Genomic DNA, 17,874 nt, shown 5'->3' with positions numbered 1-17,874 from the left:
CTAGTGGTTAGAGCGTTGGGCCAGTAACCGAAAGGTTGCTAGATCAAATCCCCGAGCTGACAAAGGTAGAAATCTGTCGTTCTGCCCCTGAACAAGGCAGTTAACCCACTGTTCCTAGGCCATCATTGTAAATAAGAATTTGTTCTTAACTGTCTTGCCTAGTTAAATAAAGGTTAAATAAAAAATAAAATTATACTAGTTTGAAGCTAGGTGTATGTCACATGAGAGGCATTTGTCAATGTGTTTTTTGGCATAAATGCCTTCAGAAATAGGAACAGCCTTAATAACAAGCTTGTAAGCCATCAGTAAATACAAATAAAATGGTTAAATTACGAGCCTAGTTGGTTTAGCCTCAGAAAAAGACTTCCCGCTAGCCATGATTGGCTGAGATAATGGATGGGTCGGACATGCCGAGAGATGAGTTCGGATTGGTCTGCAATGTAGCATGCTTCTGTCTATAACATGAGCTGCTCAGTATGTGTAGGTAATCCTTGCTACCGTGACTTTTTTGAAAGATATAACATTAGCCATGGAGAACTGCAAACGTTTTGCTACTGCTAGTAGTATGGGTTGGGATTATGGTTCATTGTTTAGCTAGCTAGCTAAAAGACTCCACTAAAACAGATGACTACATGATCCATCAAGTTAGCCAGGTGTGTCTGGGGAGGATTACGGCAATCTATTGTACATATCTAGATAATAGTGACTCATTCTTTCACATGACCCATCAATTTAGACAAGTGTCTCTGGGTAAGCATCATCTAATAAATTATACAGTATTTGTATCTGGACACTTTCTATTTTTGATATAGTGTGTGTTTACCAGAGACGGTAATGTGAAGAACAACATGACCTGCACCAAAGTCAGATTAGGATATAGGCCAAGGACAAGATAAAGTTTTTTTCTTGTCCAAGATGGCGTAGCAGCAAGACATGTTTGTTTTTGTCCCGTTTTTGTCCTGTGTAAATATTCAGCTTTTTTTGCTTTTCTATACACATATATTTCAATCACTTTTTCCATTTTCGAATTAAATATACTTTCCTGCAACCCGCCTCACCCAACTTGGTATGGATCTGCAATTTTTTTGTTGTTAACCTTATAACTGGAACCTCCAACAGAAGCGAGCCTTCAGAGGCTAGCCAGCTAATTAGCTAATATCTATTTAGTCATTGTTAGCCACTGCTAGCAGGCTTTACCTTTAGCACAGTCACCAGCCGCTTTAGCCTGGATAGCCCGGATAATATCGGTCTGTCTGCACAGCGGTCTGTCTGCACATGCTCAGCCCTGAGCATATTGGACTGCTTTTCCCCCCCACTACATCACCGGATTCCTGCCACATACACTGGACCATTACACCGGATCATCGCAGCTAGCTAGCTGCTACCGAGTGGCTGCCGTGGCTAACACCCTTGTCCAGAAGCAAGCACCAGTTAGCCTCGAGCTAGGCCCATTCCCCCGGCCAGGAAACGAAGTACACCAACTACAATACCTCTCTTACCAATTGGCCTGGACCCTTTGTCGACACGAAGCCCTGCCGATCCATCATGACTGGTCTGCTGACGTAATTCGGCCGATGTGCTCTCAACCGGCCTCTGAGTCGTTGATGTTGGTGAGGACCCAGCTACTAGCCTCGGCCCGCTAACTCTCTGAGTGCCGTGTCTCCCACTAGCCTAGCGTAGTGACGACTGCCAAGCGGCTCCCGGTTTCGTTCATTGCTGCTTATTGGACCCTATGATCACTCGGCTACACAGCTAATGCCTACTGGACTGTTCATTAACACGGTACTTCATTTTGTTTATCTGTCGGCCCCAGCCTCGAACTCAGGCCCTGTGTGTAGCTAACTGACCCTCTCTGCCCATTCATCTCCATTTACCCATTGTTGTTGTCTTAGCTGTTTACCCGTTGTTGTCTTAGCCCTCCCAATCAACACCTTTGATTGCTTTATGCCTCCCTCTAATGTCAATATGCCTTGTATACTGTTGTTTAGGGTAGCTCTCATTGTTTTGTTTTACTGCGGAGCCCCTAGTCCCGCTCTACATGCCTCGGTTAGCTCCCTTGCCCCACCCCCTACACATGCGGAGACCGCACCTAGCTTAACTGGCGCTTCCAGAGATACAGCCTCTCTCATCGTCCCTCAATGCCTAGGTTTACCTCCACTGTACTCGCACCCTACCATGCCCTTGTCTGTGCATTATGCCCTGAATCTATCCTACTACCCCCAGAAGTCTGCTCCTTTTAGACTCTGTTCCGAACGCACTAGATGACCAGTTCTTTTAGCCTTTATCCGTACCCTTATCCTACTCCTCCTCTGTTTCTCTGGTGATGTAGAGGTTAACCCAGGCCCTGTGTGTCCCCAGGCACTCTCATTTGTTGACCTCTATAACCGGAAAAGCCTTGGGTTCACGCATGTTAAAATCAGAAGCCTCCTCCATAAGTTTGCTTTATTCACTGCTTTAGCACCCTCCGCCAACCCTGATGTCCTAGCCATGTCTGAATCCTGGCTTAGGAAGGCCACCAAAAATTCTGAAATTTCCATCCCCAATTACAACATTTTCCGTCGAGATAGAACTGCTAAAGGGGGCAGAGTTGCAATCTACTGTAGAGATAGCCTGCAGAGTTCTGTCCTACTATCCAGGTCTATGCCCAAACTGTTCGAGCTACAACTTAAAAATCCATCTATCCAGAAATAAGTCTCTCACTGTTGCCGCTTGTTATAGACCCCCCTCAGCTCCCAGCTGTGCCCTGGACACCATATGTGAATTGATTGCCCCCCATTTATCATCAGAATTCGTACTGCTAGGTGACCTAAATTGGGATATGCTTAACTTCTTCGGGGTAGGGGGCAGCATTTTCACTTTTGGATAAATAGCGCGCCCAATTTCAACTTCCTTCTACTCATCCCCAGAATATAAGATATGCATATTATTAGTAGATTTGCATAGAAAAGACTCTGAAGTTTCTAAAACTGAATCATGTCTGTGAGCATAACATAACTTATGTAGCAGGCAAAACCCAGAGGACAAACCATTCAGAATTTTTTTTTTTTTGAGGTCACTGTCTTTTCAATGAGTTTTCATTGGGACACCAGATTTCTAAGGGACTTGTTTGCAATTCCTACCGCTTCCACTGGATGTCACCAGTCTTTGGAAATTGGTTGAGGTTATTCCTTTGTGTAATGAAGAAGTACGGCCATCGTAAAGGAGGGTCACTTGAAGTAAATTGTTTGAGAGAGGCACATTACCAAAAAAGTTGCGTCAGTTTGTTTTCTTTTTGTATTGAACACATATCATCCCGTCTTCAAATTGATCGATTATTAACGTTTAAAAATACCTAACGTTGTATTACAAAAGTAGTTTGAAATGTTTTGGTAAAGTTTACATGTAACTTTTGATATATTTTGTAGTGACGTTGCGCAAGTTGGAAGCTGTGTTTTTCTGGATGAAACGCGCCAAATAAATTGACATTTTGGATATATATCGACGGAATTAATCGAACAAAAGGACCATTTGTGATGTTTATGGGACATATTGGAGTGCCAACAAAAGAATTTCGTCAAAGGTAAGGCATGAATTATATTTTTATTTCTGAGTTTTGTGTCGTGCCTGCAGTGTTGAAATATGCTACTCTCTTTGTTTACTGTTGTGCTATCATCAGATAATAGCATCGTATGCTTTCGCCGAAAAGCCTATTTGAATTCTGACATGTTGGGTGGATTCACAACCAGTGTAGCTTTAATTTGGTATCATGTGTGATTTAATGAAAGTTTGATTTTATAGTAATTTTCATAGTAATTAATATGAATATGGCGCTCTGCATTTTCTCAGGCTTTTTGCCAAGTGAGACAGTAGCGTCTTGCCTAAACTCAGATTTTTGGATATAAATATGAACTTTACCGAACAAAAAATACATGTATTGTGTAACATGAAGTTCTATGAGTGTCATCTGATGAAGATCATCAAAGGTTAGTGATTCATTTTATCTCTATTTCTGCTTTCTGTTACTGCTCTCTTTAGCTGGAAAAATGGCTGTCTTTTTCTGTGACTTGGCTCATACCTAACATAATCGTTTGGTGTGCTTTCGTCGTAAAACCTTTTTGAAATCGGACACTTTGGCTGGATTCACAACAAGTGTAGCTTTAAAATGGTGTAAAATACTTGTATGTTTGAGGAATTTAAATTATGGGATTTCTGTTGTTTTGAATTTGGCGCCCTGCAGTTTCACTGGTTGTTGACGAGGTGGGACGCTACCGTCCCACATACTCTAGAGAAGTTAAGAAACATGGTTAAAGAATATGAGATTGAACCTGCAATCTTCAGATCTGCTACCAGATCATTAACCCTCTGCGCCACCAGGAGATAGCTGTAGCCTTGTGTTTTTTTTCTCAGTCTAATATGGTCAATCAGGAAAGAAAACATAAAATACAGTGTTACAAGTACACAGCATATGAAGAGGATGGGAACATTTTCATAACTCAGAAATTGTTTTCTGATTGACCATATTAGACTGAAGCACACCCCCCTGCTATGAACATCAGTGGAAGCTCCTTAGAGGAGGAAGGAGAGGACCATCCTACTCAGTAAATTTCTTAAAAGAATTTTTTTTTAAACATTGAAAAACTAGACTAAATATATTCACGTCACCAAATTATTTATGAAAACACACTGTTTTGCAATGAAGGTCTACAGTAGCCTCAATAGCACTTTCTCTGTAGGGTAGCACCATGGTGTAGCCGGAGGACAGCTAGCTTCCGTCTTCCTCATTGACTTCAATACAAAACCTAGGAGTCTCTTGATTCTCACCCCCTTCCATAGACTTACACAGGAATTATGACAACTTCCGGAGGACGTCCTCCAACCTATCAGAGATCTTGCAGCATGAACTGACATGTTGTTCACCCAATCAAATGATCAGAAAATGAATATAGTACTGAAAGAATAAGCTACAGCTAGCTAGCACTGCAGTGCATCAAATGTGGTGAGTAGTTGACTCAAAGAGAAAGACAATAGTTTAACAGTTTTGAATTAATTAATTTCTTCCTAAATGAAGGAGAAGCAAGAGAGAGAGAGAGGTATTTTTTTCACATTCAGTTTCACTTACTTAGTTAGCAAATGCAGCTGGCTAGTTTAGATACTCAAACACCCGGCTCAAACAGAGGCATGCTATGTTAGCTAGCTGGCTATGACTATTCAACAAAACTTTAACTCTTCCAAGTTAAGGCAAGCTTTTGGTTTTATTAAATTATTGCCTGTAACGTTACTGATTGTAGTGGGTTTACTAACGCATTAGTTCTATTAGCTATGTTGACTAGGACATTACTTTAGCTGATATGGTGACATCGATGTAGGCTGTGTGTAGCGGTTTGGCTTGGATAGTTTTTTTCACCTGGTCACATAAAGCTGATGTGTTGTTCATTTAAGTCTCCTGTCCACGCATTTCAGGGTGCATTGAAACAATGACTGGTAAATGATCCAAGGCCTACCATTGTGACAATGAGTCGTCATAATGCTGCATCAAATGTACATGATCTTAGGGACATTGGCAAGCACAATGTAAGTAATTTAATTGATGTACCCCTAATTGCACCGAATACGTCTGTTTATCCTCCAGCTATTGTAAGCAGTAATCATGAGCCTATAAACCAGAGTTACACTGTTAGCACAGGCGGTGTGCAACAGTAGGAAGACCACTTTATGCAGCTCACCCTGCACTATCAGCTCCAATGTAAATAGTAAGTCTACCTCTGATAAGCTTCCCAATAAAGCATTAAAAACAATCAAGCAACCCAGAAAAGTGCTAAAAATAGCCCATATTAACATATGTAGCCTAAGAAACAAGGTCGATGAAGTCAATAACTTGCTTGTAACAGATGACATTCATATTCAAACTGTCTCTGATTCTCACTTGATAAAACCTTTGTTGAGAAAGTGATAGCAATACATGGTTATAACATCTACCGAAAATACAGAAATGCCAACGGAGGCGGTGCTGCGGTCTATATTCAGAACCACATTCCTGTGAAGCTTAGAGACAATCTAATGTTAAACACTGTTGAAGTAATATGGCTACAGGTTCATCTGCCTCACCAAAAGCCCATTCTTGTGGGAAGCTGCTATAGACCACCAAGTGCTAACAGTCAGTATCTAGGTAATATGTGTGAAATGCTTGATAATGTATGTGATATCAACAAAGAAGTGTATTTTCTGGGTGATTTAAATATTGACTGGCTATCATCAAGCTGCTCACTCAGGAAAAAACTCCAAACTGTAACCTGTGCCTGCAACCTGGTTCAGGTTGTCAGTCAACCTACCAGGGTAGTTACAAACAGCACAGGAATTAAATCATCAACATGTATTAATCACATTTTTACTAACGCTGCAGATATTTGCTTTAAAGCAGTATCCAAATCCATAGGATGTTTTCATCACAATATAATAGACATATCTAGGAAAAGCAAAGTTCCAAAGACTGGACCTAATATAGTGTATAAGAGGTCATACAATAAGTTTTGTAGTGATTCATATGTTGATGATGTAAAGAATATTTGCTGGTCTGTGGTGTTTAAGGGGCGGCAGGTAGTCTAGTGGTTAGGGCGTTGGGCCAGTAACTGAAAGGTTGCTAGATCGAATCCCGAGCTGACAAGAATCTGTCCTTCTGACCCTGAACAAGGCAGCTAACCCACTGTTCCTAGGCTGTCATTGTAAATAAGAATATGTTCCTAACTGACTTGCCTAGTTAAATAAATAGAGGAGCAACCAGACGCTGCACTTAACGCATTTATGAAACAACTTATTCCAGTTACTAATAAGTATGCACCCATTAAGAAAATGACTGTAAAAACTGTTGAATCCCCTTGGATTGATGAGGAATTGAAAAATTGTATGGTTGAGCGGAATGAGGCAAAAGGTATGGCAAATGAGTCTGGCAGCCCAACTGATTTAGCAAACGTAATGCAAATTAAGAAATCATGTGACTAAACTAAATAAAAATACAAATCAATTACACTATGAAACAAAGATAAATTATATAAAGAATGATAGTAAAAAGCTTAGGGGCACTTTAAATACAATTTTGGGAAAAAAAGCCAAATCGGCTTCTTCATTCATTGAATCAGATGGCTCATTCATCACAAAGACCACTGATATTGCAAACTACTTTAATGACTTTTTCATTGGCAAGATAAGCAAACTTAGGGATAACATGCCAGCAACAAACGCTGACACTATACATCCAAGTATATTGGACCAAATTATGAAAGACAAGAATTGTACTTTTGAATTCCGTAAAGTCAGTGTGGAAGAGGTGAAACATTTTTTGTTTTCTATCAACAATGACCAGCCATCGGGGTCTGAAAATCTAGATGGAAAATTACTGAGGATAATAGCAGACGATATTGCCACTCCTATTTGCCACATCTTCAATTTAAGCCTACTAGAGTACGTGTGCCCCCAGGCCTGGAGGGAAGCTAAAGTCATTCCGCTACCCAAGAATAGTAAAGCCCCTTTACTGGCTCAAGTAGCCGACCAATCAGCCTGTTACCAACCCTTAGTAAACTTCTGGGAAAAATTGTGTTTGACCAGATACAATGCTATTTTACAGTAAACAAATTGACAACAGAATTTCAGCATGCTTATAGGAAAGGACACTCAACAAGCACAGCACTTACACAAATGACTGATGATTGGCTGAGAGAAATTGATGATAAAATGATTGTGGGGGCTGTCTTGTTAGACTTCAGTACAGCTTTTGACATTATTGATCATAGTCTGCTGCTGGAAAAACATACGTTTTATGGCTTTACACCCCCTGCTATAATGTGTATAAAGACTAACTTGTCTAACAGAACACAGACGGTGTTCTTTAATGGAAGCCTTTCAAATATAATCCAGTTGAAATCAGGAATTCCCCAGGGTAGCTGTTTAGGCCCCTTGCTTTTTTCAATTTTTACTAACAACATGCCACTGACTTTGAGTAAAGCCAGAGCTTCTGTGTATGTGGATGACTCAACACTATACACGTCAGCTAATACAGTGACTGAAATGACTGCAACACTCAAAAAAGAGCTGCAGTTAGTTTCAGAGTGGGTGGCAAGGAATAAGTTAGCCCTAAATATTTCTAAAACTAAAAGAATTGTATTTGGAACAAAACACTCACTAAACCCTAAACCTCAACTAAATCTTGTAATAAATAATGTGGAAATTGAGCAAGTTGAGATGACTGAACTGCTTGGAGTAACACTAGATTGTAAACTGGCATGGTCAAAACATATTGATGCAGTAGTAGCTAAGATGGGGAGAAGTCTGTCTATAATAAAGCGATGCTCTGCCTTCTTAACAATCCTATCAGCAAAGCAGGTCCTACAGGGCCTAGTTTTGTCGCACCTGGACTACTGTTCAGTCGTGTGGTCAGGTGCCACAAAAAATGACTTTGGAAAATTTCAACTGGCTCAGAACAGTGCAGCACGGCTGGCCCTTGGGTGTACACAGAGAGCTAATATTAATAACATGCATGTCAATCTCTCCTGGCTCAAAGTGGAGGAGAGATTGACTTCATCACTACTTTTATTTATGAGAGGTATTGACATCAAATCAAATCAAATTTTATTTGTAACATACACATGGTTAGCAGATGTTAATGCGAGTGTAGCGAAATGCTTGTGTTTCTAGTTCCGACAATGCAGTAATAACCAACAAGTAATCTAACCTAACAATTCCACAACTACTACCTTATACACACAAGTGTAAAGGGATAAAGAATATGTACATAAAGATATATGAATGAGTGATGGTACAGAACGGCATAGGCAAGATGCAGTAGATGGTATAGAGTACAGTATATACATATGAGATGAGTAATGTAGGGTATGTAAACATAAAGTGGCATAGTTTAAAGTGGCTAGTGATACATGTATTACAAAGATGGCAAGATGCAGTAGATGATATAGAGTACAGTATATACATATACATATGAGATGAGTAATGTAGGGTATGTAAACATTATATTAAGTGGCATTGTTTAAAGTGGCTAGTGGTACATTTTTACATAATTTCCATCAATTCCCATTATTAAAGTGGCTGGAGTTGAGTCAGTATGTTGGCAGCGGCCACTAAATGTTAGTGTTGGCTGTTTAACAGTCTGATGGCCTTGAGATAGAAGCTGTTTTTCAGTCTCTCGGTCCCTGCTTTGATGCACCTGTACTGACCTCGCCTTCTGGATGATAGCGGGGTGAACAGGCAGTGGCTTGGGTGGTTGTTGTCCTTGATGATCTTTATGGCCTTCCTGTGACATCGGGTGGTGTAGGTGTCCTGGAGGGCAGGTAGTTTGCCCCCGGTGATGCGTTGTGCAGACCTCACTACCCTCTGGAGAGCCTTACGGTTGTGGGCGGAGCAGTTGCCGTACCAGGCGGTGATACAGCCCGACAGGATGCTCTCGATTGTGCATCTGTAGAAGTTTGTGAGTGCTTTTGGTGACAAGCCGAATTTCTTCAGCCTCCTGAGGTTGAAGAGGCGCTGCTGCGCCTTCTTCACAACGCTGTCTGTGTGGGTGGACCAATTCAGTTTGTCCGTGATGTGTACACCGAGGAACTTAAAACTTTCCACCTTCTCCACTACTGTCCCGTCGATGTGGATAGGGGGGTGCTCCCTCTGCTGTTTCCTGAAGTCCACAATCATCTCCTTTGTTTTGTTGACGTTGAGTGTGAGGTTCTTTTCCTGACACCACACTCCGAGGGCCCTCACCTCCTCCCTGTAGGCCGTCTCGTCGTTGTTGGTAATCAAGCCTACCACTGTAGTGTCGTCCGCAAACTTGATGATTGAGTTGGAGGCGTGCATGGCCACGCAGTCGTGGGTGAACAGGGAGTACAGGAGAGGGCTCAGAACGCACCCTTGTGGGGCCCCGGTGTTGAGGATCAGCGGGGTGGAGATGTTGTTACCTACCCTCACCACCTGGGGGCGGCCCGTCAGGAAGTCCAGGACCCAGTTGCACAGGGCGGGGTCGAGACCCAGGGTCTCGAGCTTGATGACGAGTTTGGAGGGTACTATGGTGTTAAATGCTGAGCTGTAGTCGATGAACAGCATTCTCACATAGGTATTCCTCTTGTCCAGATGGGTTAGGGCAGTGTGCAGTGTGGTTGCGATTGCGTCGTCTGTGGACCTATTGGGTCGGTAAGCAAATTGGAGTGGGTCTAGGGTGTCAGGTAGGGTGGAGGTGATATGGTCCTTGACTAGTCTCTCAAAGCACTTCATGATGACGGAAGTGAGTGCTACGGGGCGGTAGTCGTTTAGCTCAGTTACCTTAGCTTTCTTGGGAACAGGAACAATGGTGGCCCTCTTGAAGCATGTGGGAACAGCAGACTGGACATCTGCGCATGCTCTGAGGACGCGGCTGGGAATGCCGTCTGGGCCTGCAGCCTTGCGAGGGTTAACAAGTTTAAATGTTTTACTCACCTCGGCTGCAGTGAAGGAGAGCCCGCAGGTTTTGGTAGCGGGCCGTGTCAGTGGCACTGTATTGTCCTCAAAGCGAGCAAAAAAGTTATTTAGCCTGTCTGGGAGCAAGACATCCTGGTCCGCGACGGGGCTGGTTTTCTTTTTGTAATCCGTGATTGACTGTAGACCCTGCCACATACCTCTTGTGTCTGAGCTGTTGAATTGCGACTCTACTTTGTCTCTATACTGGGACTTAGCTTGTTTGATTGCCTTGCGGAGAGAATAGCTACACTGTTTGTATTCGGTCATGTTTCCGGTCACCTTGCCCTGGTTAAAAGCAGTGGTTCGCGCTTTCAGTTTCACGCGAATGCTGCCATCAAGCCACGGTTTCTGGTTTGGGAATGTTTTAATCGTTGCTGTGGGTACGACATCGTCAATGCACTTTCTAATGAACTCGCTCACCGAATCAGCGTATTCGTCAATATTGTTGTTGGACGCAATGCGGAACATATCCCAATCCACGTGATCGAAGCAGTCTTGAAGCGTGGAATCAGATTGGTCGGACCAGCGTTGAACAGACCTGAGCGAGGGAGCTTGTTGTTTTAGTTTCTGTTTGTAGGCTGGAGGGCGGGGGAGGGCCTTATATGCGTCGCGGAAGTTAGTATAACAATGATCCAAGGTTTTACCAGCCCTGGTAGCACAATCGATATGCTGATAGAATTTAGGGAGTTTTGTTTTCAGATTAGCCTTGTTAAAATCCCCAGCTACGATGAATGCAGCCTCAGGGTGTGTGGTTTCCAGTTTACAAAGAGTCAGATAAAGTTCGTTCAGGGCCATCGATGTGTCTGCTTGGGGGGGAATATATACGGCTGTGATTATAATCGAAGAGAATTCCCTTGGTAGATAATGCGGTCGACATTTGATTGTGAGGAATTCTAGATCAGGTGAACAGAATGACTTGAGTTCCTGTATGTTGTTATGATCACACCACGTCTCGTTAATCATAAGGCATACACCCCCGCCCCTCTTCTTACCAGAAAGATGTTTGTTTCTGTCGGCGCGATGCGTGAAGAAACCAGCTGGCTGCACCGACTCCGTTAGCGTCTCTTGAGTGAGCCATGTTTCCGTGAAGCAGAGAACGTTACAATCTCTGATGTCTCTTTGGAATGTTACCCTTGCTCGGATTTCATCAACCTTATTGTCAAGAGACTGGACATTGGCGAGTAGTATGCTAGGGAGTGGAGCGCGATGTGCCCGTCTCCGAAGCCTGACCAGGAGACCGCTTCGTTTGCCCCTTTTACGGCGTCGCTTAGGGTCGCCGGCTGGGATCAGATCCATTGTATTGGGTGGAAGGCAAAACACTGGATCCGCTTCGGGAAAGTCATATTCCTGGTTGTAACGATGGTGAGTTGACGTTGCTCTTATATTCAGTAGTTCCTCCCGACTGTATGTAATGAAACCTAAGATTACCTGGGGTACCAATGTAAGGAATAACACATAAAAAAACAAAATACTGCATATTTTCCTAGGAACGCGAAGCGAGGCGGCCATCTCGGTCGGCGCCGGAAGTGTGTTGAATGCACCGAGCTGTCTGTCTAAACTACTGGCACACAGCTCGGACACCCATGCATACACCACAAGACAAGCCACAAGAGGTCTCTTCACAGTCCTCAAGTCCAGAACAGACTATGGGAGGCACACAGTACTACATGACTACATGGAACTCTATTCCACATCAAGTAACTGACGCAAGCAGTAAAAATTAGATAAAAATCACCTTATGGAACAGCGGGGACTGTGAAGCAACACAAACATTGGCACAGACACATGCATACACACACGATAACATACTCACTATGCATACACATGGATTTAGTACTGTAGATACGTGGTAGTGGTGGAGTATGGGCCTGAGGGCACACAGTGTGTTGTGAAATCTGTGAATGTATTGTAATGTACATTAAAATTGTATAAACTGCCTTAATTTTGCTGGACCCCAGGAAGAGTAGCTGCTGCTTTGGCAGCAACTAATGGGGATCCATAATAAATACAAATACAATACAACTGGACAGTTTTAGCGTTTTAGGAAACTATCTCTTGTCATATACCCATAATGTTCCCACAAGCTTAAGAAATGTTCTGGGAGCCTTTGAGGAACAGAAGAAATGTGTTCTGGGAACCTTCTTGTAACATCAGGTGAATGTTTTTGCCCCCTAAAATAAAACATGGTTGAATTATCCACACAACTGTATAGTTTTATTGTTTTGGAACATATGTTTTGTGATGTCCCCACAATGTTCCCACCAGACTGTTCCCACAACCTAATGAAACATTCTGTGAACCTTTAAAGAACAGGTGAAATGGGTTCTCGGAACCTTTCTTGCAACATCAGGTGAAAGTTTTATACAAACATTCTACAATTATCAGCACGACTGGACAGTTTTGTGTTATGAGAATATTTACCACAACCGAATGAATGTTCTAGGAACTTTCCCAGAACCAATTTTGGTTTGCTGGGATGGCTGCTTTCGGGGATTAACACATTTCATGCCAACGGAACATTGTCTGGATCTTAATTCTCCATGCCAACGGAACATTGTTTGGATCTTAATTCTCTATTCACAAAGCTTACAGATGTGATAATACTTAGGAGGGATTCAATGGTCACGAAGGCAGGGATTACACAACACAATGTCGCTGCTTTGGACCAGCTGCCAATTAATGGTCGAAAAACCTGGCCAGCCATAGCAATCAACTCTCCTCGACTCAGGACCCACATAACCCTAGGTTGAGTTAATTTAGATTAGTAGATGGTGGACTGGGCCATCTGCAGCAAAACAGTGGAGGAGGACCTTTAAAAAGTCTACAATGTATTGGCGCTTATGTGGTTTTCTGTTTCTGAACATGTTTTTAGATTTATTCTCACCATGGAACAGAGATATTTCACTGCATGCCAAAATCTCTCTATCTGGTATAGGAGCTAACCTGCATTCTGAGGAGACACATTTGATCAAAGCTCAGATATGTGAGCGCTTCTGATGAAGTCATGCAGAACTGCCAACTCCCTGTCAGAGATCTATTTATGACCACATACCTGCCTATCTTGATGTGTATTATCAAGAATCTCCTTCATTATAAGTTGTTTTGGCTGGTACTTTACAAGTGATAAGATATTTAGGTCATAATACGCGTAGTAGTCTAGTCGTACCCTGATCATCTCAGCGACGTAGCTCTCTGGTCCTGTGTACTCTGTGGAGTCCTTCACCTTCACCAGCACTATGAAGAACAGGTAGTGCCACATGTTGTGCTCCACCTTGATGTGCTCTTCAAATGTCACCGTCTTGTTGTCAAACTTGTCCCTTTCTAGGCCTGCACATGAGGGGACACACAAAAACAAATTGTCAAACACACATGCTGGAACATAAATGCATGGCAGTTACTTAAACTGTAAACAAACAAATGCATGTGTGACAATAATGAGCCATTCATTATCAGTCTGGTGATTGTCATGACTTTAGTTCTGTCATTGGAGAGAAGAATACAATACACTTCAGAGGGAGAATAGAATAGGGTCTTAAAGTTGGTTCTCAATGTCTTACATACATTTGTATTTGACTTGCCCATCCTACTTCATCCCACGGGGCCAGCCATATGTAAAATGCATGAACATTTAAAAAAATGTATAGGCTAAAGTAACTAAGGCTACATGAACTAATAGCTTGTGTATGCCGATGTGATACAGTTCATTTCCATTGAGTTGCACTTTGGGAGGAGTGTTTCATGGCTGAGTGAGTGTTGCACACTAACATGGTCAAGAACCTGCATGGTAACAGGAGGAAGTTACTCCTCCGCATCGCATCAGCCATGACTAACCACTCTGGTTCTGGGAAGAGGAGGCGTTGTGATGTTTATGCTGCTGAGCTGAACAAAACAGCCCCCATTCTACCACGGGCCAGCTGTGAGGCATGCAACTGTACAAACGAGGTGGTTCGAGCCCTGAATGCTGATTGGCTGACAGCCGTGGTATATCAGACCGTATACTACAAGTATGACAAAACATTTATTTTTACTGCTCTAATACGTTGGTAACCAGTTAATAATAGAAATAAGGCACGTCGTGCAAAGAACAGCCCTTTGCCGTGGTATATTGGCCATATACCACACCTCCTCAGGCCTTATTGCTTAAGTAACAGCCTCAGACAGACTTACAGTGCAGTCTCAGGTTAGACCACTCATATGTTCATCCTCCACCAACACTCAGTGCACCACAAGCCTAGTGTGAAATAGCACTACTTTTCATAGACTCTACAGACCACATCCACTAGTCATTCCAACTTCAGCTCAAATTGCAGCTACCACCATGATAGCTGAGCATCAGCCCACTGAAAACTAGCGGTGGACACAGGCCAGAAGAGCCCAGCCAGACCCAGGTAGGGCCACTCACCGCAGATGAAGCATGTTGTCTTCAGGACTTCCTCCTTTTTCTGTTTCTCACTCCTGAGGTCGGCAAAGGTGTCGATGATGACTCCGAAGATGAGGTTGAGGACGATGATGATGACGAGGAAGAAGAAAAGTAGGTCATATATCACCCTGCCAGCAAATAGAGGCTCCTAGCAAATACAAGAGAGACAGGAAAAATAATTTGATAACATACACCTGTACATTTCAACAAGTCAACTATCAAAGACAACTGCAGCTATGAAACATAACTGCAGCAAAATTGTTCCCTGTTGATTAGCAATAATTGAGATTGAGGTGAAGCTAAACTGTGTTGGTTTCTTCCTCTTTCTGGACCTGTGGGAATTGTAAATGGATTGATGGTGTTCAACATGGGCATTTGCATACCTCTTTGGATGGCTTCCGCAGAACATCCCCCACACCACCTCCACTCCTCAGGCCGTGACTCAGGACAGTGACGATACACATGAGGAGGGAGTCACACGACCGCTCCTTGTCCTCAATCACCACTGCCGACGGCTGGGTGGCTATGGCAGCTACAGAGGGACATCAGGGACATCGTGTATATCCACAACAACATCCAATCCTCTAACTCACATCTACATTTCTCATATACAATACCTCATGGCAAATTCTGTCTTGAGGAGGGGGGGGGACGATTTAGTGAATTAGGACAATGTTGTGCAAACAAAAGCTTAACATCTCACTCAAAATAAACCTGCAAATCAACCCTACCACAGCCTGCTTCTTCCCAGCACAGGAACCACTGACAATACCAATGTGACTCTCAGTTCTCACAAAACAACAAGTCACCAGACTAGTGTCATTAATTTGGGTGGTGGTGATGGTGGTGGAAGCCTACATGAGGTTTGAACCCAGACACCGTCAGGCCTGACAAGGTCCAGAAAAGGTTGGCTCAGCACATTAAGGCAGCATTGAGGTCATCTTTAATTTGGGAGATTTTTCTAAAAAAGTCAACAGTGTCTGTTAGAATGCCAGGATCCCAATGAGCTGCCCCCGGCGTCCTCTCAGAGCAAACCCGTCCTGTGCCTGATGGCAATTAATCCCTAACCTCTCCTCCCCTCCCTCTGGATCCTGGTCCTCCAGTAGCAGATACACACGGCAAGGCCTAAACTCCTGTGAGCTTCCCCCAGCCCAGCCAAACACAGCCAGGCATAAACCCCTATGCTTTCCCTAGCCCAGCCAAACCCAGCCAGGCCTAAACCCCTGTGAGCTTCCCCCAGCCCAGCCAAACACAGCAAGGCCTAAACTCCTGTGCGCTTCCTCCAGCCCAGCCGGGAGAGGCTATACGGACAATCCTGGTGCCCAAAACTGATGAGGTGTGTCGCACAGCTAGACTCGGTTGTCAGTTCTGTCAGTTGCCTTGTCCTAATGAGCCCTCCCTAGCAAGCTAGTTTATGCTTGTTGCTAGAAATTTCTGCGAGAATTTGAAACTTGAAGGAAGTTGGAACTTGGGAGTTGAGAATCATTCAGTTTTTATCAGACTACAAAATCAACAAATGTGCTTTAGCTGCCTGTCACCCTGGCCTGATATTAGCTCCACTATCTATACTCCCCTCTAAGTTACCGCAAGACAGCAGTGCCTGGCACGCGGGACTCGGGAGCAAGGACGCTGTACCATGTGCTAAGTTGCAGGTTTGCAGCGCAAACTCTTGCCATTGAGCAGCAGTAGACTGTATCACCGTGCCATCAAGATGTTTACTACCATTACAAGTTATTTCTTGTGTAGGCTGCTCAAAATATAATGGAAGAAATTGGCAACGTCAACTACTGCCAGCGACGTGATACAGCTGCCCGGTGAAGCCGGTCATTCACACCGGCTTGTCGTAACGTTAGCTAATTGGCATGTCACAGTGACATCCAGATTCCATAGGGTGACCAATACTACACGTTATTTCTCCTTCTCCCATTGAAATATCACATTTTCTTTGACAAGTTTTAAGCTGGGAACAAAAGGCTTATCAGGACGACTGACTGAACAGAATCCATCGACGCTCAGCTGCACGACATATGTCATCAATTTGGGCATCAGGAGTGTCGGTATAGCCTCTCCCAGCCCAGCCAAACCTAGCCAGGTCTAAAACCCTGTGTGCTTCCCCCAGCCAAACCCAGCAAGGCCCAACCAAGGCCTAATCCCATGACTGCCTCATAGTACAGATTTCCGTCTGAGTGGAATTGTGGGAAGCGTCTCCTCTGGGGGAGGACTGACTCAGGTGGTCTGTGAGGACACAGGAGAACCCCTTGACACACATGCAAGCCTGCGCGCACACACACACACACACACATACCCACACTTTTCCTGGAGCACATACCATCCATAACAGCTTCTGTGGAGCAGTTCTCCCCGCTGTCCTTCCGACACACTCCTGCCGACAGAAAATCTCCCACCATACTGGCTCCACTCTCTGCCAAACAGGTAAATAAAAGGTCAGGAGGAACACTCGTGCCTTTGTTGGCTTAATATTGTCTATTGTAATGGAGGGACCATATTTGGCCTTGCAGAGTTTTTTCACAGCAGGAAATCAGGTGTAAGTAATTTTAAAATGTGACAATCAGAATGGGGAGGATAGACAGAAGAAGTCGTTCTGTTTGCGAACCCCTAAGTGTCATAGTGCCTGCTCTTTGACCTTACCTAGTGTTTTATTAGGTATCCTGTCAATATTGAGGAGGAAGTCATCTTGGAAGAAGATGTACCCAACAATGGAGAAGAGGTAGACCAGGATGAGAGCCAGCACGGCAGTCAGCAGGATGGAGCGGCCATTACGGGTTACACTCTTGATCACGTTCAACAGTGTCTCCTCCCTGTACACCAGGTCAAAGAGCTACAGGAGAAACAAGAGACAAACACAGCTTAGTGGGAGACAGGGGAGGGTGAGTGAGTGTGTGAGTGAGTGAGATACACTGTCCCAGTCCCATACAACCAGTTGGGTTCTCAGTACATTGTGCAGATAGGAATAAAGAACTCTCTGGGAA

The 17,874-nt window shown here is 43.7% G+C and overlaps 1 protein-coding gene across 2 annotated transcripts in view; it reads right to left on the bottom strand.

The window, feature by feature from the left end:
• The window catches only part of LOC120060148 (inositol 1,4,5-trisphosphate receptor type 1-like), a 146,040-nt gene that overhangs the window by 18,481 nt on the left and 109,685 nt on the right, over positions 1 to 17,874 (bottom strand). For both annotated transcript variants that reach the window (XM_039009258.1, XM_039009268.1), the window contains 5 exons: positions 17,534 to 17,723; positions 17,214 to 17,306; positions 15,268 to 15,407; positions 14,867 to 15,032; positions 13,631 to 13,791 (listed from right to left, as the gene is read on the bottom strand). In XM_039009258.1, coding sequence (XP_038865186.1) covers positions 13,631 to 13,791; positions 14,867 to 15,032; positions 15,268 to 15,407; positions 17,214 to 17,306; positions 17,534 to 17,723 — 750 coding nt within the window. The remainder of the gene's footprint in view (positions 1 to 13,630; positions 13,792 to 14,866; positions 15,033 to 15,267; positions 15,408 to 17,213; positions 17,307 to 17,533; positions 17,724 to 17,874) is intronic.

Source organism: Salvelinus namaycush, chromosome 2 (assembly GCF_016432855.1).
Source record: "Salvelinus namaycush isolate Seneca chromosome 2, SaNama_1.0, whole genome shotgun sequence".
In the NCBI taxonomy this organism is placed as follows: domain Eukaryota; kingdom Metazoa; phylum Chordata; class Actinopteri; order Salmoniformes; family Salmonidae; genus Salvelinus; species Salvelinus namaycush.
The sequence above is the reverse complement of the archived record's forward strand: the minus strand, read 5'-3'. Positions and strand labels throughout refer to the sequence as shown.